General features: G+C 40.7%; 1 protein-coding gene across 2 annotated transcripts; it reads left to right on the top strand.

The window, feature by feature from the left end:
• Positions 1 to 2,899: 2,899 nt before the first annotated feature.
• Positions 2,900 to 23,277, top strand: LOC5564797 (importin-9). 2 transcript variants are annotated; one of them, XM_021848688.1, is made up of 10 exons: positions 2,900 to 3,196; positions 3,252 to 3,469; positions 6,576 to 7,008; positions 8,345 to 8,503; positions 8,561 to 9,045; positions 9,118 to 9,135; positions 9,200 to 9,354; positions 21,490 to 21,655; positions 21,713 to 22,817; positions 22,940 to 23,277. In XM_021848688.1, exons 1-10 carry the CDS (start codon positions 3,073 to 3,075, stop codon positions 23,137 to 23,139), a joined length of 3,063 nt encoding a protein of 1,020 aa, XP_021704380.1. In that variant the 5' UTR covers positions 2,900 to 3,072; the 3' UTR covers positions 23,140 to 23,277. The 2 variants fall into 2 exon arrangements, with proteins under 2 accessions (XP_021704380.1, XP_001649140.1); XM_001649090.2 differs by lacking the exon at positions 9,118 to 9,135 and having other exon boundaries at positions 2,924 to 3,196.
• Positions 23,278 to 25,152: the final 1,875 nt, after the last annotated feature.

Genomic DNA, 25,152 nt, shown 5'->3' with positions numbered 1-25,152 from the left:
ACACATAACGACATTTATTACTCATCTTGGTATGTTTCGATACACCAGGTTGATGTTCGGAATCTGCAGCGCGTCAGAACATTTCCAGCGTATTATCGAGCAAATTCTGAGCAATTGTCCAAACTCTTTCAACTATCAAGATGACATTTTTGTACATGGGAAGACGGAGGCTGAACATGACGCTGCTTTAGAAAGTGTTCTACGCACGTTAGAAGCACACAATGTCGTGTTGAACACTAAGAAATGTAAATTCAAAGTTACGGAAACAGAATTTTTGGGTCATGACATTTCTCAGCAAGGCGTTAGACCAACGGAAGATAAGATAACAGCAGTGCAGCAGTTCAGATCGCCTACATCTGCCGAAGAAGTTCGAAGTTTTTTGGGACTCGTTTGCTATGTAGGAAGATTCATTCCCGATTTAGCAACTAAAACATTCGACCTACGGCAGTTGACAGTCAGTGGACAAAAATTCGACTGGACGACGAAGCACGAGATAGCGTTCAATAATTTGAAACGGGCTGTATGCTCAGCGCCAACGCTCGGTTTTTTCGATAACAACCGTCGAACTAGAGTCATTGCGGATGCATCGCCCGTTGGTTTAGGAGCTGTTTTGATACAGTTCGAAGACGAATATGATGATAAACCCATCGTTATATCGTATGCCAGCAAGAGCCTTTCATCAACAGAGCGTCGATATTGCCAAACAGAAAAAGAAGCGCTGGCAATAGTTTGGTGCGTTGAAAAATTCAAATTGTACCTACTTGGCAGAGTCTTCGAACTCGAAACAGATCACCGCCCATTAACTGCAATCTTCAAGCCAACATCACAGCCTCCCGGACGCATTGAAAGGTGGGTGCTTAGGCTGCAACCGTTCAAGTTTAGGATTGTATATAGGCCTGGTAAACAAAATATAGCAGATTCATTATCTCGGCTATCTCTAACGACAATTAACGAAGACGTAGACAAATGTGATGATCAACTCTACATTAGCGCCATTACAGATTCAGTGGCTGTAGACGTTTCGGAAATTAAGAATGCAATCATTACTGATCCAGAACTACTTCTAGTCAAGGATGCTCTGTTGACTTCAGATTGGACTGATGGTGCGATTAGGGATGGTGCTAAGAAATACATACCTTTTCAGAACGATCTTGCCCTCCTCGAAGGTTTCGTAATTCGCGGGTGCAGAATCGTCATTCCTCAAAGTCTACGCGCAAGAATGCTGCAACTTGCTCACGAAGGTCATCCTGGTGAGACATTAATGATATCACGACTTCGTGACAGGGTTTGGTGGCCGGGTATGGATGAAGATGCAAGGAAAACGGTCAGAAACTGCGAAGGTTGTCGATTGGTTAGCAGACCATCAGCACCTGAACCAATGCGCCGCCGCGAAATGCCAAAAGAACCCTGGGTAGACGTTGCCATGGATTTTCTGGGGCCTCTACCATCGAGCGAATACCTTCTAGTGATTGTGGACTACTATAGTAGATACAAGGAAGTGTGCACCATGAAGAAGATTACGTCAGAGGAAACTATTAAGAGAATTGAACCCATCTTCGTCCGTTTAGGTTATCCAAGAACAATTACTCTGGATAATGGTCGTCAGTTTATAAGTACTGAGTTCGAAGAATACTGTTTTTCAAGAAATATAACTCTGAATCACACAGCGCCATACTGGCCGCAGGCGAACGGTGAAGTTGAGAGGCAGAACAGTTCTCTTTTGAAGCGGCTAAAAATAAGTCATTCAACGAATCGCGATTGGAAAAATGGTTTGCTTGAGTACCTCATGATGTACAATACAACTGCACATTCCGTTACAGGTAAAGCTCCATCTGTTCTGTTGCAGAATCGTCTAATCCGTTCCAAAATACCATCAATAAGCGATATCGAGACGGCGCCTCCTGTTAACTCTGAAGTTCACGATAGGGATAGAATTCTGAAACATAAAGGCAAAGAAAGAGAAGATGTAAGGCGCCATGCAAAACCCTCAGATATTCAAAAAGGCGATCGCGTTTTGTTACAAAACCTTATATCAACCGGAAAGCTTACTACAACGTTCGGCAAGACCCAATACGAAGTCATGGAAAGAAAAGGAAACCGCGTTAAAATTCTTGATCCTGTTTCAGGGAGCGTCCTGGAAAGGAATATCGCCCATCTCAAGAAGATATACAATCCACAAGCAATATCGAATGAAGAAACATCAACATCCGTAATGGGCGATACAATCAACAACCCGATGAACGATCAGGATCCACCACCATCATCCACCGTTGATGACACTAACGACAATCCGATGTACAATCAAGATCAAGCACCACCAAGTCGCCCTCCTCGTATAATGTGTCGACCATCCTGGCAGCGAGATTACTTTGTCAATCAACTTTGATCTGGTAGAAAGGGAGATGTGGTGAATCTGAAGAAACATAGTAGGCCCGACGTTCAGACCGTCAGTTTGAAAACTGAGATCTTTTAGTGAACACACGTTATCAGTCGATGTTACTTTGCAAACTAAATATCATCAAACCCTAAGATAGTTTTTCATTTAAATGTACAACTTTATAAATTAGTGAATAATATCACAGTAACCATGTGTGTAGCTCGTTGTGTCTGGGCATTTGAATGGATTTTCATGCTATTTAACAACGCTATGGGGAAGAAAGGACCATTATCTACCTGCCCGTGATGTTGGTTTGGATTCTTATTCTTTCTTTTGCTCAGAAACAACGAACTACACACGTGGCTACCAATGGCTTTTAGGGCGTTATCTCAGAGTATGCGAGAAATTTAGGTTGATTTGTGATTCCGAGTTCATAGGCTAATTGGTATCTTCCCCTTAAATATAAATATGTGAACGTACCCTACCGCTGAAACTGTTGCATGCGCGAAGTTTTGACAGCCGAATTCCAATCAGAATTTCTTGTGCACATCTCCGGCCGCAGATTATCCCGCGAATTTCGCGTGTCGTGCTCTGCATATTTTTTGTGCAAAATCTCTTTAATTTTAATTCAGCCGGCTTCAATTTATCGGTCGTGTTCTAGTGCTTGTTGTCCGAAATCAACATACACCTGAAAAATGGCCCAAAACGCTGACCTTATCAAGCAGGCAATGTTTGAGGAGCTGCAGAAAATCCTGAATCCCGATGGAGACATCCGAAGGCAAGCAGAGGAAAGATTGGCCCAGCTGAAGTATACCGAAGGTGAGTTTTGGGATGCTGCTTAAGCTTAATATAAAACGTGACTATTTCATTGTAGGCTACGGCGTCTATTTGGCGGAAATTACCATCAATCAGAATCTGGACCTTCCCCTTCGGCAGCTGGCATCCGTTATGCTCAAACAGTATGTGGAAGATTGTTGGGCAGTGGAAAATGAAGACGGTCAATCCTCGAACAGCGCTCTGCTGGTCAACAATGAGGCCAAGATTGCCATCAAGACCATACTGCCGCAGGGATTGTACGACCCGAACAGCAAGGTAAGCAAGCTGAAATCCTTCTGCAGGGCTGGTAGCAGGTCTCTTTTAAGAGACTTCTCTATCAACTCAGTTGAGCCCGGCTAATGTTCATTCTTTTACCGAGAACCGCACAGCCGAGCGGTCGGCAACTAAATTTTCCACTGATACAGTAATGACCCGATTTTGTCTACCCCTGATTTTAGCAACCCTTTTTAACCTGATTTTGTCAGCCTAAAAATTACATTCTTTAAATGTGGAAATATTGGGTACAATCATAATGTACAACGTCAAGTATGGCCTTGGTCACTAGTGTGGGACAAAATTTAGATTCTTGCTCCAGTCCACTTTTTGGATTGCTTTTAGGTCCCATAACCATTGTGCAAAATTTCAGCTCGATCGGAGAAACTATATTTTAGCGCCAGCCGTTCAAAGTTTGTATCGGATTTACTATGGGAAAACTTACTTTTACAAAGAAAAATCGCCAGAGGTCGCCCATTGTCCTGAACACAGACCTCGATAGGTATTTTTACGATGAAGAATATTGCCGAAGACCGTGAAACAATGTGAAAAAAAGTTATTCAATGAAAACCTATTGGCAAGGCGACGTTGATAAACACGTAAAGGAATAACAATAATAACAAAATCGGGCAAAATTTCCGAATAGTCTATGCCTAATAACTTTTTTACAAGCATCGGATTGCTTTGCGGTCTTTGGCAATTTCGTTCATCGTAGAAATACCTATCGAGATCTGAGTTCAGAATTTTTATAGAAGAGAATGGGCGATCTCGGGCGATTTTTCTTTGTAAAAGTAAGTTTTCCCATAGTAAATCCCTCACAAACTTTGAACGGCTGGCGCTTAAATATAGTTTCTCCGATCGAGCTGAAATTTTGCACAGTTGGTATGGGACCTAAATGCAATCCAAAAAGTGGACTGGAGCGAGAATCTATTTTTTTTTATATACCGTAAAATGGGGCGAATAGAAAAACTCTCCGACATGTTTGAATGTGTACAACTCAAACCGTGTAGATAAAAACCATTTTTATTACTCTCAAATATGGGTCCAGTCTTCCTTAGCTGAGACCCCAATGCCATTAAAAAACAAAAATTATTTCGTACAAATATTTGTGAAAATGTGGTATGTTTCTATTCACCCCGCAATGGGGCGAATAGAAACACTGTTCAGTAAATATCAATACTTTTTTCATTTAAATGGAAAAATAAACACTTGTTCGAGTGCATCTTAAAGAAATATCATAACGAATTCACCTAGTGAAGAAAAAAATTGAAATTATTGAAAACAATTCCAATTTTTGATCATGTTGCAAATTGTCAAAAATGGCGGATGTTTCAAGCTATCAAAAATGGTTGAGATTTCAATATTTTCTTCTTATTTTGTTTAAGCAAAATGTGGCAAAATTTATGATTTGAAAATAGTCTGTCGATACTCTGTTACTATTGAACTAATGGAAAAAAATATATTTCAGTAGGTTTTTTAGGTTTATCTTTACATAAAAGACGCATTTCTACCTGTAGGTCACTTTGTTTCTATTCGCCCCACTTTTTCTATTCACCCCGTTTTACGGTAACCGTGTCCCAGGCTATAGCGCCTATACAATCACCTAAAATCTGAACTCACTTCGTATCGCAGTTGTCACGGAACGTAGTTACGTTAGGGATCTTGTGCAATATTAGGACTCATACAAAAATTAAAAAAAAAAACGCTATAAACATTGACAAAATAATAAAACAAAATCTATAGTTGAAAATAAAAATAAAAAGTAGTCGAAATTTGTTTCCCGCTTCTAGCTTTTTCCCCATTTTGTCAACCTTAAATGCAACAAGGGGCTGACAAAATCGGGACATTACTGTATAGGCTGGTTTGCCACTACTTTTAAGAAAAGGAATCACCTTTCTCGAAGCATGGAAAATTTCATCCCAGAAATGGTCCAGAAAATCATAATTTTGCAATTTCTCATCGTAGTAGGCTGATTTTCATCACGCCAATCTGTCATGAAACGGCCTACTTTTCTGCACTGAAGGATATAGTGCGGGAATAGTCATTACGCAACCGAAACCAGTGCTTTAATGGTTCGTTACGCAACGCTTTCTCATTACGCAACCGTTTTGAGTTGCGTAATAAATCATTACACAACAATTTTCCAGAAATTGTAAAATGATGGTGAATGCATTTTGATTCAATTTCTGATACCCTCAAGTGGTCTTCTACGAAATTGCAAAATATGTTGTACATAACTCGTTGCAAAACTCACTCATCGCAATTATCCTACTTGACAAGCCTCGTAGGATAAATTTACGACTCGTGCTGTAAAAATCATCATTCTGCAACTTGTTCCGTAAACTACTATTTTCTTATCGCAGTACGCATTTGAAATGAAATGACATTTCAAAGGGGGCTCTCTGTTGGAAATTTCTTGACCCATTCAGTCAAGGAATTTATTTTCTTTTCTTGAGCGAAACAGGACACTTAGCTTATCAACTAAAAATCAATTTTGTGTATAGCAGCACCTTTGGATGCCGCTGACATCAAACGTCACTTTTGATGAAATGTCGGCAAATGAACTATAACTGAGATTTGCACATATCGGCATTCTGATTTAAGTATTTAAGTATTTTCAATGAAAGGTCTCTAAAGTATGAAGCTTTCCTTAGTCGAGTGGTTAGAGCCCGCGGCTATACAAAGCAAAGCAACGCTGAAGGTGTATGGGTTCGATTCCCGGTCGGTCCAGGATCATTTCGTAATGGAAATTTCCTTGACTTCTCTGGGCATAAAGTATCTCCATGCCTGCCACACAATATACGAATGCGAAAATGGCAATTTAGACAAAGAATGCTCTCATTTAATAACTGTGGAAGTGCTTAGAACACTACGCTGAGTAGCAGGCTCTGTCCCAGTGGGGACGTAATGCCAAGAGTAAGAGGAAGAAATTCCTGTCAAACAATGTTTTGTTAATTGTTTTCCTGTATGATCTCTTTTTGGTGTTTTCTCTTATTTCAAGCATTAGGTATGTCTTTAATGTTTCTATTTTCAAAGCACTCAATAGCTACCAGCTCTGCTTCTGAAATCAATAGGTGTAGGTAAATCAATCTCTTTCCTTCCGTTCCAGATCCGTAGCGTAGTGGCCTATTCCATTTCGAACATTGCCTCATACGATTGGCCAAACGATTGGCAGGAGCTGTTCGACATCATCGTCAAATGCCTTAGCGGAAACGAGAATTCGGTTCACGGTGCCATGAAGGTGTTGGTGGAATTCACCCTGGATTTGGACAAGCAGATCGCGGAAGTAGGCCCCATGATCCTGTCCGAAGTGTATCGGATATTTGCGGCTCAAGATGTGTACAGCGTGTCGACCAGGAGCTACGCTGTGGAGATTTTGAATTCCTTGTTGCGGAGCATCATCACGCATATCGACTCCAAGCAGGAGCAGAGTAACATCTTGAATCCAACCCTGCCGACGTTTATGCAGAAGATGATTGAAGGGCTTACCGTGCCGAATGGACCGCACAGCAGCTTTCAGTTGAAGACGCAAATCATCAAAGGTAGGTACCTATTATCAACTCGGAGCGACTATTTATCGTATTTGTTCCTAGCATTTCGTCCTGAAATTCTTCTAAGAATTCCACCTATGATTTCTCGTTAGAAATTGTTTTATGAAATATTCTGATGGTTTCTCGGCGTATTTCACTGGGTAATCCCGAATATTCCTTCTTGAATTTTCTCAAGTTTTTCTTCAAAAAATAATATAGAAGTTCCTTTGGGTACCTTCAGCAAAAAAAAAAAATACAAAAATTCAGTCAAATTATTTGGGTACCTCTTAACAAACCTACTGCAGGGAACATTTTCCAGCGCTTCCTTGAAAAATTACTACATGGTTTCCGGTGCGGTTCCCACATATATTTTTAAATTAATTCTGCAGGTTTTTATGAGTTTTCAGTGGGCATGCCTTGGGTGAAAACCACATTGATAGAGCTGATCATAACACAGCGTAAGTAAATTAAAATTATTGTGTGTCTCTAGTAAAATTGGGATTGCTGAATTTAAAAAAAATAACTATAGGTCGCTCAAGTTGTAGAAAACACCGATTGCAATGAAATTTAAACAAAGGTTTATAAAATTTGTAGTAACACAGCATAGACTGGTTGTACATGTCAATGGTTGCTACTCCGTGATTGATCGGAACTGGTAAGAATCAAATAGGAAAATAGTGAATAAAGAATGGGATTTTTCGCTTGATCTCGAATGCACATTTTGCAGCATCATTTGATCGATGATGCGATCCATGGATAAGCAGGAAAAATACGACTCCTACTTGAAATGTGTTATTATAAGCATGAAACGAGCTCACCAGTTGGTAATCCATCCTCGGTTGAAATATCCTCCTGGTAAGCCTACCCATATCTAAGTATGGATAGCGCCTCGCTTGTCAAGAACGTACGCTTGTCAAATTCACAGATTGGGGACGAAAGATCTTGCGATCATGTCGTTTCAAAAAAAAATGACGTTCTATGGCGCTTCCATAGTCTGAATTATCGAAGCCAATCCCAACATCGAAGTCGATATTATCCTTTTCAGAATTGTATAAAATATCGCATTTTATTGACTGTGAAACCGTTGCTTTTTTGAGTAACAACAACAAACAGTGAACCTTAAGATTTAATGAGATTCCAGAATTTGACGATAATTCTGAAAAATCTTTCTACTGCAAATGGCCCTAATGACCCCTGCTACAACTTCAGAATCAAAATTGGAACGTCGCATATTCCATAGATATGGGAAGGACACAACTTCTCTGAGTTATCTCTAAAGAACAAGTTCTCAACTTTATAAATTGTAGATCATTTTTTGTGCCCTAAACCTTAACTTTGTTAATTTCAGTGCTCAAATACATGATTTCGGACATGCCCAAGTTTGCCAATCAATATTTGGCCGCAATTCTTCCGCCGATCTGGCAGCTGTTAACCCAAATGGCCGACATCTACATCAAGATCGTCGTCAATGAAACTGAGGAGAATCCTTTCGTCAGCAACTCGGATGGTCTGTATAACTTGTTCAATGTTGTCTATGCAGTAAATTAAAGCCAGTTGATTTCAGGCGATGAAGGTGATGATTTCACCGCAATGATTCTGCAGACGTTCGAATTTCTGCATACCATCATTGAGATGAAGAAATACAAGGGAGCCGTGACGAACGTGCTAACCGACCTCATCTACATCGTAATCCTGTACATGCAGATGACCGAAGAGCAAGTACAAAGCTGGCATGATGACCCGGAGAAGTTCGTAGAAGACGAGGATGAGCAAGGTATAGATTTCACCATTCGGTCCACCGTTACCGATGTACTGCTCATAATCGGCCAGGAATACGAACAGAAGCTGCTGCCCTGCTTGTCGGAGGCGCTGAGTAAGCACATTGCCGTGGCGGATGCAGATCGCAACGCCGGAAATCCGCACTGGTGGAAGGTATATGAGGCTTCAATGCTGGCGGTGGGTTCTTTCAAGGACCTGATCGTCGAAAACGAGGGAAAGTTCGACATGGCTCAGTATATGAATCTGGTCAAGAACACCATGGAGTACCAGGTAAGTTGATGCAAAAAGTAGAACGAAGATTAGTAACGTATCTTAGTAATGTCCAACTTTTTTTGTGGATAGCTTGCAAATGAAACAAAAGTGAGCTCTACAGTTACGATACTGTTGTACAGCAGCCATAATTGACGATTTCATACTTCCGCAGGTTTCCCCATATCTACTTGGACGTTGTTTGTGGATATTCAGTCGATACTGTGACTGCAACATGTATGATCAGCCAACTCTGCAGCAAGTCATTGACATAACTATCAATAGTATGTCACCGGAGAAGCCAACTGTGCTGAAGATCACTGCTGCCAGGTGAGAATCTTAACCCTCTTAGTACAATCGGGTAATTTTTGTCCTATACTACTTGGGGTAGCAAAACTTCTTTGAGAATACCTGGACTCTGCCTAAAATCCGGTCTCCGGCCAGAAATCAGGAATTTCTTATGGAATTCGTCAAAAACCAATCACGAAAATTTCTTCTTTTTGACGGTATAACAACTGATAATCCAAAAAAAAAGATCGGGCGATTTATCATCCAGCAATTTCTCAAAAATACCTCCACGAGTCCCTCCTCAATCCCTCTAGAGAATAATCCAGATATTTCCTCCAATGATTCTTCCAATTGAAACAACAACTCCATAAATATGTGTTACTCCAAGGCTTTTTTCAAGTACACATCCAATACTACCCCAGCGACACTTCTAGGTATTCACTTAGGAATTTTTCGAGAAAAGCAAAAAAGGAATTACTTTTTAAAATAATCTAAGAAGGATTTCTTCAAGCACCTACCTTGTACTTTGATGGCTACAGCATAGCGTCACGCCATAGCCGGGCGTATTGTAGCGATTCATCTTCGTCGGTCTTGGGCGAGGCCTGGGAGGGAGGCACCGATACTACACACGAAATATAGAACAATGTTTGTTTGAACTGCAAGATAAGTCCAGCTTGCCAACAACAATCAAGGCAGGCTTGGGGAAAATCGCTAGTTTTCTTTTGTTGTGTACTTTCGATCTTTCCTGACAAACATGGAAAAAGGGCCACAGTTTTCTATGCACCAAATATTAATTTTCATTGGAAAAAGTAAAACCACGCGTTTTTCAATACTTTATATTCAATCAGATGAAAGGTGCTCACGTGACATTACTTGCATTATGTGCATGAATTGATTTTCATTCAATTTTTGTCACTTTTGATGAAATGCGAAAATGTGTTTTAATCAGTTACGCGCTTTTTCCATGTTAGTCCAATGTTTGAGTTCTGGGCTCACAGTGACAGTTCGTGACAGCGGAATCCCGGCTCACTATGACGTACAGAAATATTGTATTGGTTTCTCCCTCCCAGGGCGAGGCCAGTAGGCCGTCCCTTATTTTTCGAAAATGCGAAATGTTGTAAGTTCGTCATTGTAAAGTGCTCGTTTTGGTAAGAAAAAAATCAGGTAAAAATTTGAAGTCCGTGCGTGGACGCTAAGTGGTCCCCTAACGGCCCTGAATGTATTAGGTGTAGATGACTCCGTGCGCCAAATCGAGCTCGCTGCTCTAGTGTACGCAACATGAGTACGAAAAGCCACTAGGGGACTTGGGACTTCCTTGAAAAATATCTAAAAAGTGTCCACGATGAAATTGCCACACACAAAATTGATTCGCAAAATTCGAGTTTTCATCCGGTTGCCATCAAATTTTCAGGGATTGAAAAAAAACTATTAAACTCCATTTTACCATTTTACTCATATTTTATTTGCAGTCCATACGCAAATGCCCGCACCTTGGCCTTAACCCCGGCCATAAGATTCAGCACAACCTTGCATGTAAACCCATACTTTCTTCAGTTCCTGGACTGTCTTCACTACCAGGGTTGGGAAAAAATCTGAAATTCGCTCTACAGTAGCCAACCAAAGCCAATCACAATCAGCAAAGCCAGTGAATCTCACGCCCATCGCTGCTGTAGGCAAAAAGCCTTGAAAATTGCAAAACACCCGTTGCTAAGGACAACCCAAAATTACTGTGGAAAAATGTTCTATTTCCCACTGCATTTCCCGCATTTAGAGCCTTCAATGACACTAACGATTTAGAAAAATCATGCACCCAACATAGGCTACTTGATGAGTTTCACGTGTTTGAACTACTGTACTACTATTACCATTTCCAGCACTGTTCACTACCTTAGGTCGTTTAAGAAGGTGCTGCTTCATAATCGCCCAGTACTTCTCGATGGGGCGGAGCTCCGGAGTGTTGGGAGGGTTGGTAGGGTTGAACGAAATTGACCTTATTGTCCGCATACCACTTCAGCACGTCCTTGGAGTAGTGGCATGAGGCCAAATCCGTCCAGAAGAATGTTGGGACGTTGTTCAGGAGAGGAAGCAGCCGCTTCTGGAGGCACTCTTTCATGTACACCTGTCCGTTCGTCGTGTCCTGGGTCACGAAAGATGCACTCCGCTTCCCGCACGTGCAGATGGCTTGCCAAACCAGGATTTTTTTCGCAAATTTGGACATTTTCTGAGTGCGAACATGCTCCGGAACGCTGAACTTATCCTTGGCCGTGAAAAACAGGTTGCCGGGATCTGTTTGAAGTCGGCTTTCACATATGTTTCGTCGTCCATGATGCAGCATTCAACTTTCGTCAGCATCTTGAGGTACAACTTCCTGGCACGGGTTTTGGCGGACTTGTTCTGCTTCTCGTCGCGATTAGGGGCCTTTTGTATCTTGAACGTTTGGCCTTCTGGACAAAACTTCGGCTTAGGTGCAGGTTCTTAGCCACATCCCGAACGGAGGCGTTCGGGTTTCGGTTGAAAGCCCCAACTATTCGGTTGTGATTTTTGGTGTTGTACGGAATACTTTTTCCTTCACTTCTGGGCTTCCAATCGGTGGTCAATCGTTCCTCGAACCGCTTAATCACTCGCGACACCGTGGAATTCGCGTTTTAGCGATGGAACAATGCGAGAGATCCTTGTTCTCGTGATGAATGCGCAAGATTTTATCACGCACGAGCCCTTCTTTCGACTCCATTTTTGCGAGTTTTCAAAACTTTAAAACTTGCAGGATGTAAATAATGCACTATGAACTAAATCCACCCAAATTTCCATTGAATGCTACCCAACGGTTAAAAAGTTAGAACAATTTCATCATGGACACCCTTTAAAAGTATCTTTGTAGAAATTTCTGATGGAATCTCTAAAGTAATGTCAATGTTTATTCTTGGAAAAATCCAGGTTATATTCTTGAGATATCCGAAACAAACTTCTTGGAGGAATTCTTTAGGAAGGTTCTTGGAGGAAATCCACGGGAAATAATCATTTAATGAAATTCTAAAAAAATCTTCGGAAAAATCTCTTAATCTTTGGGAAAATACCTAAATTTTCACGAAATTTCTGAAGAAAATTATTTAAAAAACAAACAGTAATACGTGCAGTAATACTATCATAATGTCACTAGGAATTAAAAAAAAGAGAAATGTCTGACCTGGGAGGGAGGCACCGATACTACACACGAAATATAAGACAACGTTATTTTGAACTGCAAGATAACTCCAGTATGCCAACAACAATCAAGGCAGGCTTCGAGAAAATCGGTAGTTTCCTTTTGTTGTGCACCTGCGATCTTTCCTGACAAACATGAAAAAAGGGCCACAGTTTTCTATGCACTAAATATTCATTTTCATTGGAAAAAGTAGAACGATGCGTTTTTCAATACTTTATGTTCAATCAGATTAAATGGTGCTCACGTGACATTACTTGCATTATGTGCATGAATTGATTTTCATTCGATTTTTATCACTTTTGAAGAAATACCAAAATGTGTTTTAATCAGTTATGCGCTTTTTTCATGTTAGTCCAATGTTTGAGATCTGGGTTCACAGTGACAGTTCGTGACAGCGGAATCTCGGCTCACTATGACGTACAGAAATTTTGTATTGGTTTCTCCCTCCCAGTGTCTGACCTATGATGAAGGACCAACTCTTATCTTTTAATTTCTATTAGGTTACGTTCTGTTTTTCTGTTTCCTGGACCAATTTTCGGTCTCTTTTTGATTCCTGTCTGGTTTCTTTATGATCTCTTTCTATAATGATCTCTTTCTCTAAAGTTCCTATATTCAAGGCACTTAAATACTGTCAGCCTTGCAGTGTGATCGATAGAGTCATTTTCAAAATTAATATTTAAATAGTTAAGTTCTATTACTTGATCTGCAAATCTATAAATTGCATTCGACTAGGTTAAATTTCGTTGAGAAAACTCTCGTTAGTCGTTACAGATGGAAAAGTCACGTTAGAAAATCGTTAGAAATTTAAACAAAAGGATTGCACTCTACTTGTTTATCCAAATCGTTTTTAAATCTTCTTGTTTCGCATGAAGTCAACAAAATCCCATTCTGTTTTTCGCTAAATTTCCATTTTCACCGTTCAACAATTGGTCGGTATTCAGACAAACCGGACTACATGATTTTTGACGTTCTAAAGATACGTTAAGAACTCCGTCGATTCTGTTTATTTTTTCGATGCTATTTTGATACTGATATATCATAATGGGCTTATGGGCTTCGTGGCCGAGCGGTTAGTGTCGTCAGGCAATAAGCGCATCGTGTCATGGGGTGTGGGTTCGATTCCCGCTTCAGCCATTGAAATTTTTCGCCAAAGATGTTTCACAGCTGTGCCACTGGAGCATGCTTGTCCGTTGTCTAGTGTTAAGTTTACAGTCTGTGCAGCTAAATGGCTGAAGACGTTGTCCGTGTTTTTTTATAAAATAAATAAGTGCAAATAATGCGAACATATTGATGTATGTAATGCCTGGGGTACATTTTCCTGAAACCTTGAAAAAGCACTTGGTTCAGTCTGTCTGAACACCAACCAATTGCCGTAAGTGCTCCGCTGAATTATCGGTGAGCGAATTCCCTTCTCGATTATTGTACATGGCGGGCACTGGTACGGTAATATGCCACGCGCCGTTGACTGTTGCACAAAATCTCCGCATAACGTTCCGGTTCGTGCTATCACTTTTTTGAAAGCTTGGTGCTGCCTTATTCTTCTGCGGTTGATTCGCTTTCTTCGGCTCTCGCTGCCCGCTCACTGGTCCGTCGGGTACCGGTCGCAAGCATATGGCTTCTGGTGACATTCTTCATGTCATCAATCACCTCCCGCACTGTTGTCACAGCTTCGTGAATAGTGTCCCACAGGCTATCGAGATCTCCAGAAACGTTGATTCTTCCCAACTGCACGTTTAGCTGCTGGTAGTACTCTGCAGCTATCCCAAAGACAAAATAGCTACCTCGTAAGTCGACAAGCGTTGGATGCTGAAGCACAGCCAGAGCCGTAGCGTGGCCTCATGGCGCCCTTGGCGAACCGGCATTTGGCGCCCCTCTAAAGCTCAGTTTTTTTTTCTTTTTTTCATTATACTAGTTATTATTTGCGAAATTCTTGAAGTCTTTGTTAAGATTGTTCATATAAATCCTCAAGGATCATGATAACGCTATTTATTAAAACTTTGATTAGGAACATTGAATGATCGGATAAAATTGTGTGAAAACCAGGATAAAAAATACAATACAAAAACAATATAATGTATTGTAACAGTACGATTCAATATATTGGAAATACAATACAGTATATTGTAAAATGGCAATACAATAGGGTCCTGAAGCCCTGTCCCAATTTTAGTGCCAAACGCTGAAGATTAGGTCAACAACACATGTTTACTCAATTTTCTAATGTTTTCCCTTTGTTTAAGTCCAAAAAACATTGTTTTATACTTGTTTTAATTATGAATCGTGGTTTACGGCCAACCAGCCGAGTGGAAGTTTAACAACTACCGAAAAGCTAAACATTACATATAATTTGCAATTGGATTAGATGGACAAATTGATGTGAAGATTTGCGAAAAAGTTACACGTCTTCTCAGTGAGAATCGAACTCACGACTCCCCGATCTCTAGTTGGGGCGCGTTAACCACTACGCCATGAGAGGACTCATGAACGCAGAAGTTAACCTGAATTCGATTTCAGCTCAATAATCACGTGGTCCTCTTTCGCAAAGTGCACCTCTTTCGGAAGAATTAGATGCCCATCCAAACACAACGCTTTCTATATATATCCAATGCCTAGCCCGAGAGCGCATTGTTTTTTATGTATAGGAATAGCACACTACACTAGCCAGCAACTGCGCTGGCTGAGGTTTCTATTGTGTGGGCTTCCAATGGGTCGCGACGTTCTCAAACGACCGGTTACGGAACATGAGTCCGTTGCTCGATAAATACTTGTTTTAATTATGAATCGTGGTTTACGGCCAACCAGCCGAGTGGAAGTTTAACAACTACCGAAAAGCTAAACATTACATATAATTTGCAATTGGATTAGATGGACAAATTGATGTGAAGATTTGCGAAAAAGTTACACGTCTTCTCAGTGAGAATCGAACTCACGACTCCCCGATCTCTAGTTGGGGCGCGTTAACCACTACGCCATGAGAGGACTCATGAACGCAGAAGTTAACCTGAATTCGATTTCAGCTCAATAATCACGTGGTCCTCTTTCGCAAAGTGCACCTCTTTCGGAAGAATTAGATGCCCATCCAAACACAACGCTTTCTATATATATCCAATGCCTAGCCCGAGAGCGCATTGTTTTTTATGTATAGGAATAGCACACTACACTAGCCAGCAACTGCGCTGGCTGAGGTTTCTATTGTGTGGGCTTCCAATGGGTCGCGACGTTCTCAAACGACCGGTTACGGAACATGAGTCCGTTGCTCGATAAATACTTGTTTTAATTATGAATCGTGGTTTACGGCCAACCAGCCGAGTGGAAGTTTAACAACTACCGGGCTAGGCATTGGATATATATAGAAAGCGTTGTGTTTGGATGGGCATCTAATTCTTCCGAAAGAGGTGCACTTTGCGAAAGAGGACCACGTGATTATTGAGCTGAAATCGAATTCAGGTTAACTTCTGCGTTCATGAGTCCTCTCATGGCGTAGTGGTTAACGCGCCCCAACTAGAGATCGGGGAGTCGTGAGTTCGATTCTCACTGAGAAGACGTGTAACTTTTTCGCAAATCTTCACATCAATTTGTCCATCTAATCCAATTGCAAATTATATGTAATGTTTAGCTTTTCGGTAGTTGTTAAACTTCCACTCGGCTGGTTGGCCGTAAACCACGATTCATAATTAAAACAAGTATTTATCGAGCAACGGACTCATGTTCCGTAACCGGTCGTTTGAGAACGTCGCGACCCATTGGAAGCCCACACAATAGAAACCTCAGCCAGCGCAGTTGCTGGCTAGTGTAGTGTGCTATTCCTATACATAAAAAACAATGCGCTCTCGGGCTAGGCATTGGATATATATAGAAAGCGTTGTGTTTGGATGGGCATCTAATTCTTCCGAAAGAGGTGCACTTTGCGAAAGAGGACCACGTGATTATTGAGCTGAAATCGAATTCAGGTTAACTTCTGCGTTCATGAGTCCTCTCATGGCGTAGTGGTTAACGCGCCCCAACTAGAGATCGGGGAGTCGTGAGTTCGATTCTCACTGAGAAGACGTGTAACTTTTTCGCAAATCTTCACATCAATTTGTCCATCTAATCCAATTGCAAATTATATGTAATGTTTAGCTTTTCGGTACATTGTTTTATGTTTTTTTAGGTGTTGTCACACCCCTTGGCTTAAACTCAAATTTTGGGTGAATTTTGTTTTCCGTGTCCCTTCCGAAATGTCAGATAAGAACAACCCCAGTGCTAAAACTAAAAGCCCTGTGGTGTTTTTGTCGACTAAGCGAACGTCAAACATGATCAAAAGTGTCAAGGTTCATTTGTGGACCCAATTTTAAAGTTTAAGTTTAAACATGATATTGACTTCGCAGCACCAATCTGGAGTTCGTCGGTTGGACTTCCGAAGCGAAGTTTTGAACGAATTAACTGTCAATGCTCTGCCGGCTCGGCTTTTATCTCGACTGTTTTTGAAAACAGTCCAACATCACGTCGACGGAAGAAGTTTCACCACAACGGAGGATTTGTCAGTTCGAGCGCGCCAAAATCCATCCCATTGAAAATGTGTTGGCGGTGCTTAAGGTGCAACTGTTTGCTATCCATAAATGATGATCAATTTTGTAGTTTTAAAGATGTATCGGTTCTACCGGTGGTGAAAAGTATAGAATTTGTATTTTTTATGGATTGTCCCCCAACTTACCGGATATTCATGCCATCAGTAGCAAAAGAATTTTAATTCCTATAGAAGTAAAGATATTTATCATGGTTGCATTCGTCGTTACAGCTAATTTCAAGTGACTTCTGCAAAACTTACTTACTTTTTGATTTTCTTTTTCATCAAACATTTCTTGCTTTCTGAACTTGTTTTGTTTACTTCTTTCAGCCAAGCTACACAAAAAAAAAGCAACAGTTGTTTTATGCAAAAATAGGAATTTGACCAAAATTGTAAGGTATAAACCCAATAAAAAACAATACAGTGTTCTGTTACAATATATTATATTGTTTTTGAATTGTATATTCAAACAAGGATAACGTTGCTTCGACATTCAATTACATAACGCTGTATTGTATCCAATACGCTATATTGTACATACATGAATGGTTTATTCCATTCACTGAATGGAACGGTTTTTCCGGGAAGTCATACATAATATACCAAATTTTATTCTTAAAAGGACTGTCTGATAGCCTGGAGGTTAATACATTGTCTGAAACATTTCCTGTTTATATGGCCAGTGATTAATCTCTAGAAGTTTTTGGGAGCTACCAAATTTTTTTCTTTGAAATTGCTATGTACTGCATATTGTCAAAGAATAGCTAGACAATAGGGTCCTAAAGCCCTGTCCCAATTTCAGTGCCAAACGCTTAAGTTTAGGCCAAAACACATGTTTTCTCAATTTTTTAATGTTTCTCGTTGGTTCAAGTCTAAAAAACATTTTTTCATGTTTCTTTAGATTTTGTCACACCCCTTGGTTTGAACTCAAATTTTAGGTATGTTTTGTTTTCCGTGTCCCTTTCTAAATGTCAATTAGAACAAAGAATCTTTCTTAAAATTCTGTCTAAAACATGTCTGGTGTAACTATAGGTAGGTGGAAATTATGACCAAGATTTTCTAGTAAAAATTGGGTTTATATGAATCTCAGAATCCAAATATGACCGACATTTACCCAAATCATCGTTTAAAACGCATTTTACGGAAGAAATAGTAAACTAACGATCCAAATTTTCTTATTGCATACTTTCGGTTAGTGCACAAAACGCTAAAATAAAAATTTTGCTTTTGTTTGTAGCTTATTTCTGAATATTTGTATCTTCAAAGTTTTGATCCAATATATAAGTTATATGATAAGCTGCTCAACCTTAATTTTGAATTGTTTGTCCATAATCTTTGTGTTTTCTAGATAATGATTTTTGGGTGAATTAATCTACAAATCATTTCTCTAGCATTAGACAGTTTTTTTTATTAAACATATTGATAAGTCTGATATTTCTCACAGTAGATTTAAATTACCTTACTAATTTTTCAGCATCTTGCTTTCAATATATACATATTTCAATAGCTATTCAAAGCTATTATACGGCTAATTTAGGGTATGTTAGCAGTACATTAGCACGGAAGGTGAATTAAAGTGCTATATGATTACTTGGGTATAGCGTCCTTAAATATGTATCTTTCAAAATTTCACCAAGAAGGTATGTTACGCATTTCGGCGCCCCCTAATGGCTGGCGCCCTTGGCGGGTGCCAACCTGGCCAACCACACGCTACGGCACTGAGCACAGCGTTCTGTTCTGGAACTCGTGACTCTGGATAACCGCGCCTGAATTTTAGCTATAACGAGATAATGATCCGAGTCGATATTAGGACCTCGGAAGGTCTTACACTCATGACCTCTGAGAAATGGTTCTGCTGACTGCCATCCCACTAGCGAAAGTTTACAATACGCAGGCCATTATCATTAGTAGCGGAATGGAGGCTTTCCGTTCCTACGACAGGTCGGAAGAAGTCTTCTTTCCAGATCTGTTTTGGGCACTTTCCGTAGGCCTTACCTACATAGGCTCTCATAGAACTCGCATCCTTCATGTCATCGGGCTTATCGTTCGTTGGCGCATATATGCTGATCAGGCTGTAGTTGAAGAACTTGCCCTTCAGTTTTAACTCACAGATTCGGTCGCTTACCGGTTTCCACCGAATATTTCGCTTTATCTGCTTCTCACTCACTATGAAGCCAACTTCATGTTCTGCTCTGTCGCCGCCGCTTTAGTAGATGTGGCACTCAAATGAAGTTTTAGCAATGGAATCCATCGCACGGAATTCACGTTCTCCGGTTTTCGGCCGCTTCAAAGTGATATTCAAAGTTCTCACGTTCCAAGATCCAAGTTTCCAATCGTTGTCCTTCATTCGTCTGTTGCCGTAAAATCAATTTTCTCTTCTTTTGCCTTTCTTGATTAGTGAAGAGGCATCGATAGGCCACCTAACCAGGATCACGCTACCAAGCATTAATCCAAAAAATTCTCTAATGGCTCCTCCAGATCCCTGAAAATTCCACCAAGAACATTGCCAAGAATTCTTCTTGGAACGCGCCAAGGACTCCTCCAGGGAACTACGAAAAGTTTCCTCTACTATTTTCACGATTTTCCATTCTCTTCCTAAAGAGGTTTTCACAAATTGCTGCAACTCCAATAAATTATCGTCATTCTCCATGATTTCGAGATCATCGATTTTTCTCATGATTCTACTATAAATTCCGCTAGGGTCCCTCATGAAATTGCTAGAGATATTACTCCAAATATTATTTCTTGATTTTCTCTTGACATTGACAATCGTTCCATCGCTTCTCCAAGCATTACGCTTACAAATTTTTGAAGATTCTTGAATAATATTCTTCCCGGCATCACTCCTGGGTTTTCCATATGCCAGTCTAAGCTTCTTTCTCATCATGGCATTAACGTCCTCACTGGGACAGTGCCTGCTTCTCAGCTTAGTGTTCACAGTTATTAACTGAGAGTTTTCTTGGCCAAAGTTGCCATTTTCGCATTCGTATATCGTGTGGCATGTACGATGATACTCTATGCCCAGGGGAGTCAAGGAAATTTCCATTACGAAAATATCCTAGACCGACCGAGATTTGAAGCCAGACACCTTCAGCGTGGCTTTGCTTTGTAGCCGCGGGCTCTAACCACTTGGCTAAAGAAAGCCCAAATGTATTGCAATTTTAAGCTATTAAATAGAAAAAAATGTTTCAAGGATCACTCTAAAAAAATCTCTAAGAACTCTTTGGGAACTTCCTTTTTTGTTTTTGGAATTACTGGTAAATTTTCTTTAAGATTTATGAAAAAAAAAAATCAAAAACGTATATAGATTTTCATGGAATTTCTCCATAAATTTTGAAGGATTTCGTGCCTCTAAGAATTCCTCAAGAAGATATTGCAACGATTACTCCAGATAGCCTTATCAGCTCAAGCGAACCTTCTAAAAAAAATTCAGGAATAAAGTAATACAAGTGGTTATCAACATACTCGTATCTGTCAAAAGATAAGAAATTAGGGCGGAATTAAAAAGAATAATACCAACATTTCCTTTTATATTTCTTCATCTGCTTTCATTTCTTCTTCTGCTCAGAGGTTTATACGAAGGGAATACGAAGAAAGTTCTTTGTAATACTGACACGATGTTCTTTTCCACTGTCCTGCGATCAATTTCATCTAGGCCGACCTCGCACATAGAACCAAATTAGTGTCACTGGAAAACCATGTTCGTGTATTATCTGCCACGAATCGTACGATGCTTTGAAAACATCATACAGATAGTGAGTCTACAAGTTTCACACCGGAAAATAATTCGCAATTATTGACTTTCCCTAAAGAAACCTAACCTAGTATCACAGACAAACAGACGTAACATTTAGAACAATGCTAAAATTGCTGTGTTTGTTCGATTGGTCAACAGATTGCAGTAGTGCGTAAACGTTAAACATGAACAAAAACGATGCGAGCGCTGCGGATGGTGGATTAACCACCTACAATATATTGTAATCGACCGTTGAAAAGGTGGTCGATAGACAATTATGAGAGTGTGGCGTCTGTTTGTCTGTGCTTGTACTCTCTCTGTGATTGACGCATTCCAGTATGTACCCTGTCTTGTATGGACGTATTGGAACATCCAACCAACTCGTGGACATTTCTCCGTTCCTCTACCAAAGGAAGTAAACGATTGATCAATTTTTAAGGCTGCTCCAGTACTCCTGCTGCGTTGAACGACTGCTGGAAGTGCTCTTTCCAGCTGACAGACTCCGCCGTTTTATTGGTTAGCAAATTTCCCTTTCGGTCAAGGTGGGCATTTGTACGGTATAGTGCCGTGCTCCGTTGACCATTGTATAGAACCTCCGTAGATCCTCCCGGTCCGTGCTGTCTTCATTTTAGCGATAGATTTATTTTGTTCAGCTCTTACCATGTATTTTTTTCATCTGCCTTTTTTGTGTAGGGCAATTTATGGTTTCTGCACAAACTTACGAGAATGTAATGACGAGCGCAAAACCTTCCTTGTTCCAAAGTTGGAGCAATTCTTCGAGTGTCTGATGCCACTGTTCAATCACTCGCAGAGCACTGTCCAAGGACTTCTGCTGGAAACGTTAACGGCCGTCATCTCGGTAAGTACCATGGCTTACAAATGCCTTTCAAACTGAACAACTGGTCCCTTCCAACAGTACGACGCCAACGTCACGGCCGCCATCTCGAGCAAAGTGGTATCGCTCACCATCGCCATGTTCCTCAAATATCACGACGATCGCTTCATTCTGGAAATAGTGCAGGACATCCTCAAAATCCTCTCGCAAAACCCTCTCTGCTTGGTGCCTCTTCAAGAGAAAATAATTCCCACCCTGGTAAGCATCCTCAATTCCGAAGGAGCGCAAACATCCAATATGCAGGACATTGCATTGGACGTCTTGTGCACGGTGGTTAAATATTCTCGGGGTCCTCTCTCTAGCATTATGGTGGAGAGCGCTTTCCCGGCAGCGGTGCACTGTGTTCTACGCACCGAAGATCATTCCGTTATGCAGTCAGGAGGAGAATGCTTGAGGGCGTTCCTAACCGTTGATCCGGAACAGATTTGTGGCTATAAGAACGGCGAAGGCCTGAACTACATCATGCAAGTGACGACCATGCTCTTGAACCCAATGAACACCGAAGACACGGCTGCCTTCATCGGCCGTTTGGTAATCATCATCATCACCAAAGTGGGCAACTTGCTAGGCGACAATGTAGATCTACTGTTGAAAGCTGTAATCAGCAAAATGCAACTCGTTGAAGCATTGAATGTGATCATGAGCTTGGTGATGATCTTCGCACACCTTATTCTAGTCCAAATGGATGCTGTTCTCAACTTCCTGAGCACCGTTCCTGGGCCAACAGGAGAACCGGCAATGACTTTCGTGTTTGCTAACTGGCTTAGTCGACAGCACATGTTTTACGGAACGTACGAGAGGAAGGTCAGCATATTGGCTCTCTGCAAGTTGTTCGAGTACGGTGTCACGACGAAGGACGAGCGATTGAACTCGGTTATGATCAAAGAACCTGTTATCAACCCTCAGCAAGGCCGACGAACGCGATCCGCTGCCGCCAAAGCACAGCAGGAGTGGGTCGATGTACCAATTCTGCTCAAAATTTTCAAACTGCTTGTTAACGAATTATCCAACTTGAAGGAAGCGAAAGAAGCGCTCGAACGTAACGACCAGGATGATTCGGAGGAGTCTGACAGCGAAGGAGGCGAACGCGGCAGAATCGACTTAGCGGCGATGATCATGGGTTGCGGTTAGTTTATCAACCCAATTATAACATAGTTCAACAAAAAAGTCAACCAAATTGCAGATGATCGACTGTTTTGCTGAACTGTGGATCGATATAAGAACTAACGATTTTAATTTTTTTTTCAGCTGACGACGACAGCGACGACGACGATCAGCAACTGATGAACGAACTGAATCAGAATCCCATTGTCCCGAGCAATATGCAAGAGTATCTGGTCAAATTTGTGCACAGCTTCAGCCAAGACGAGCACTTCCGCGTATTCCTGGAAAAGTTGGACGACTCTGAAAAACTGGTACTCACTGATTTTGGAATCAGCGTTTCCTGAAGTTTGGTTGGTATCTAAGCAGATAAATTCGTCAAACGAAAGTTCTATTCACACAGGCCTGGCACCAAGTGTAGGCTTACTCTGTCACACTCGTATGTTAAGTTTAATACATTAAAATGAGCATTATTTCGTGGTAAATGTCTACGTATATGTATTTAACGTAGGGTTATATCACTTACTGAGATATTCGTGCTTATTCTGCGCGGCGTGTGAGTAGAGACGAGTCGCTCTCACCGCGAGTGACGTGAGACGACTAATGTTAATCAAATGGGAGCGAGTCGACAATTGTCACCTCATTCGACTCGTGTCACCTCACACGCCGCGCAGAATAGGCACGATTGAAGATTATGTGCCTATTCTGCGCGGCGTGTGAAGTGACACGAGTCGAATGAGGTGACAATTGTCGACTCGCTCCCATTTGATTAACATTAGTCGTCACACGTCATTCGCGGTGAGAATAAGTCGTCTCGACTCACACGCCGCGCAGAATAAGCACATTACGGTTTCATTAATTTGTGTGACAAATCTTTGGTTCAATTCTAGAAATCATCGTCGTAAATTATATTTCCTTTTTGTTTGTACTCTCCCAATCTCCATATTGTTAACACCAGAAACGTCTGTACGCCTGTCAATCTGCTAACCAAATCGAGCCTGTGCCATATAAATCACTCACCCCGGACTTCCATGCAATTCGCAAAACCTCACTCAAATTCAATGGATTACACACTGTACAGTGTACATACAGTACGCGAGCATGAGTCATTCTCGCTGAGACCGGCCCACTATTCACATTTGGTGTTTCAAAATGTTTTAAGATTATTGTGCTTATTCTGCGCGGCGTGTGAGTCGAGACGAGTCGCTCTCACCTCGGGTGACGTGAGACGACTAAGGCAAATCAAATGAGAACGAGTCGACAATTGTCACTTCATTCGACTCGTCTCACCTCACACGCCGCGCAGAATAAGCACATATGCTCAGTTTATTACACGAACGCTCCTGTTGAGTAAGTTAATAAACTGCATTCGGTTGGTCAAATTGACGGACCCCTCGGTAGTTCTAATCGAAACAGTTTTTGAGGACTCGATTTTTGAAAATATTGTTTAAGTGAGACTGCCATAGCTCGACAATTTTTTTCAACAACCCCTTTACAATAAATAACATGGTCATAGAAAGAGAAAACATAGGAGCTTCATCTGCACAAATAAACATATTTGGAGGCCATATTAAATTTTGCCGCCATATTGGACATTATCGGAAAAAATGAATTTGCATGATGTACGCAACAACCAATTTTGAAAGTTTTTACATCACTGGAAAGCTGAGCTAGTTTTTCACAAGATACCGTAAAGTGCCTTAATTCAGCGCAGTTAAAGGAATAGAACATTTCAAATGGCTAATTAAAAATTAGTATTGCATCAACAAAAAAGCCTCATGAGTCTAGATCCGCACAATTTCCGTTGTCTTAGAAAGTTCACGAATGAATGAATGATTTTTCAATATTTGACATTTTTCGTGTCGATTTTTATCGATTGGGTGATATGAGCACCCTATTTCAGGTTGTGAAATTATCTCATACAATCTAATAAATTAATTATTTTATTAACTAAACTTGAAAGTTATTAGAATTTAGAAACATTCTGTACAAAACGATTAAATTAAAAAAAAAAAACATTGTGACAGTCAAACATCAACATACTAAAATGATGAAATTTGTAAGAGCCATTCGGGGCAATATGTGCAGTTTTTTCGAATGTAATTTATTCCTTTTTCTTCGAGTTCAGAATACTCACTAAGGAACCGCGGGGCAAGTAAAATGGGTAAATGGAGTAAGTGAAAATAATATTGGTATATTTCACTGAATATGTGAATTAACTTTTTAAACTCATACGTAAACCTTTGAAGCCAGAGTTGTGTTTGATCCGTTGAATCTGTTGCATGCTCAATTGAGGGCGAGCGACGGAATCCGGATCAATTGTGTCCCGTTCGCGTTTTTCGGAAGAAAACAAACGAAAA

This window comes from Aedes aegypti, chromosome 3, assembly GCF_002204515.2.
Source record: "Aedes aegypti strain LVP_AGWG chromosome 3, AaegL5.0 Primary Assembly, whole genome shotgun sequence".
NCBI classification, from domain to species: Eukaryota; Metazoa; Arthropoda; class Insecta; order Diptera; family Culicidae; genus Aedes; species Aedes aegypti.
Note: the sequence above shows the minus strand (reverse complement) of the source record. Positions and strands in the feature narration are given on the sequence as shown.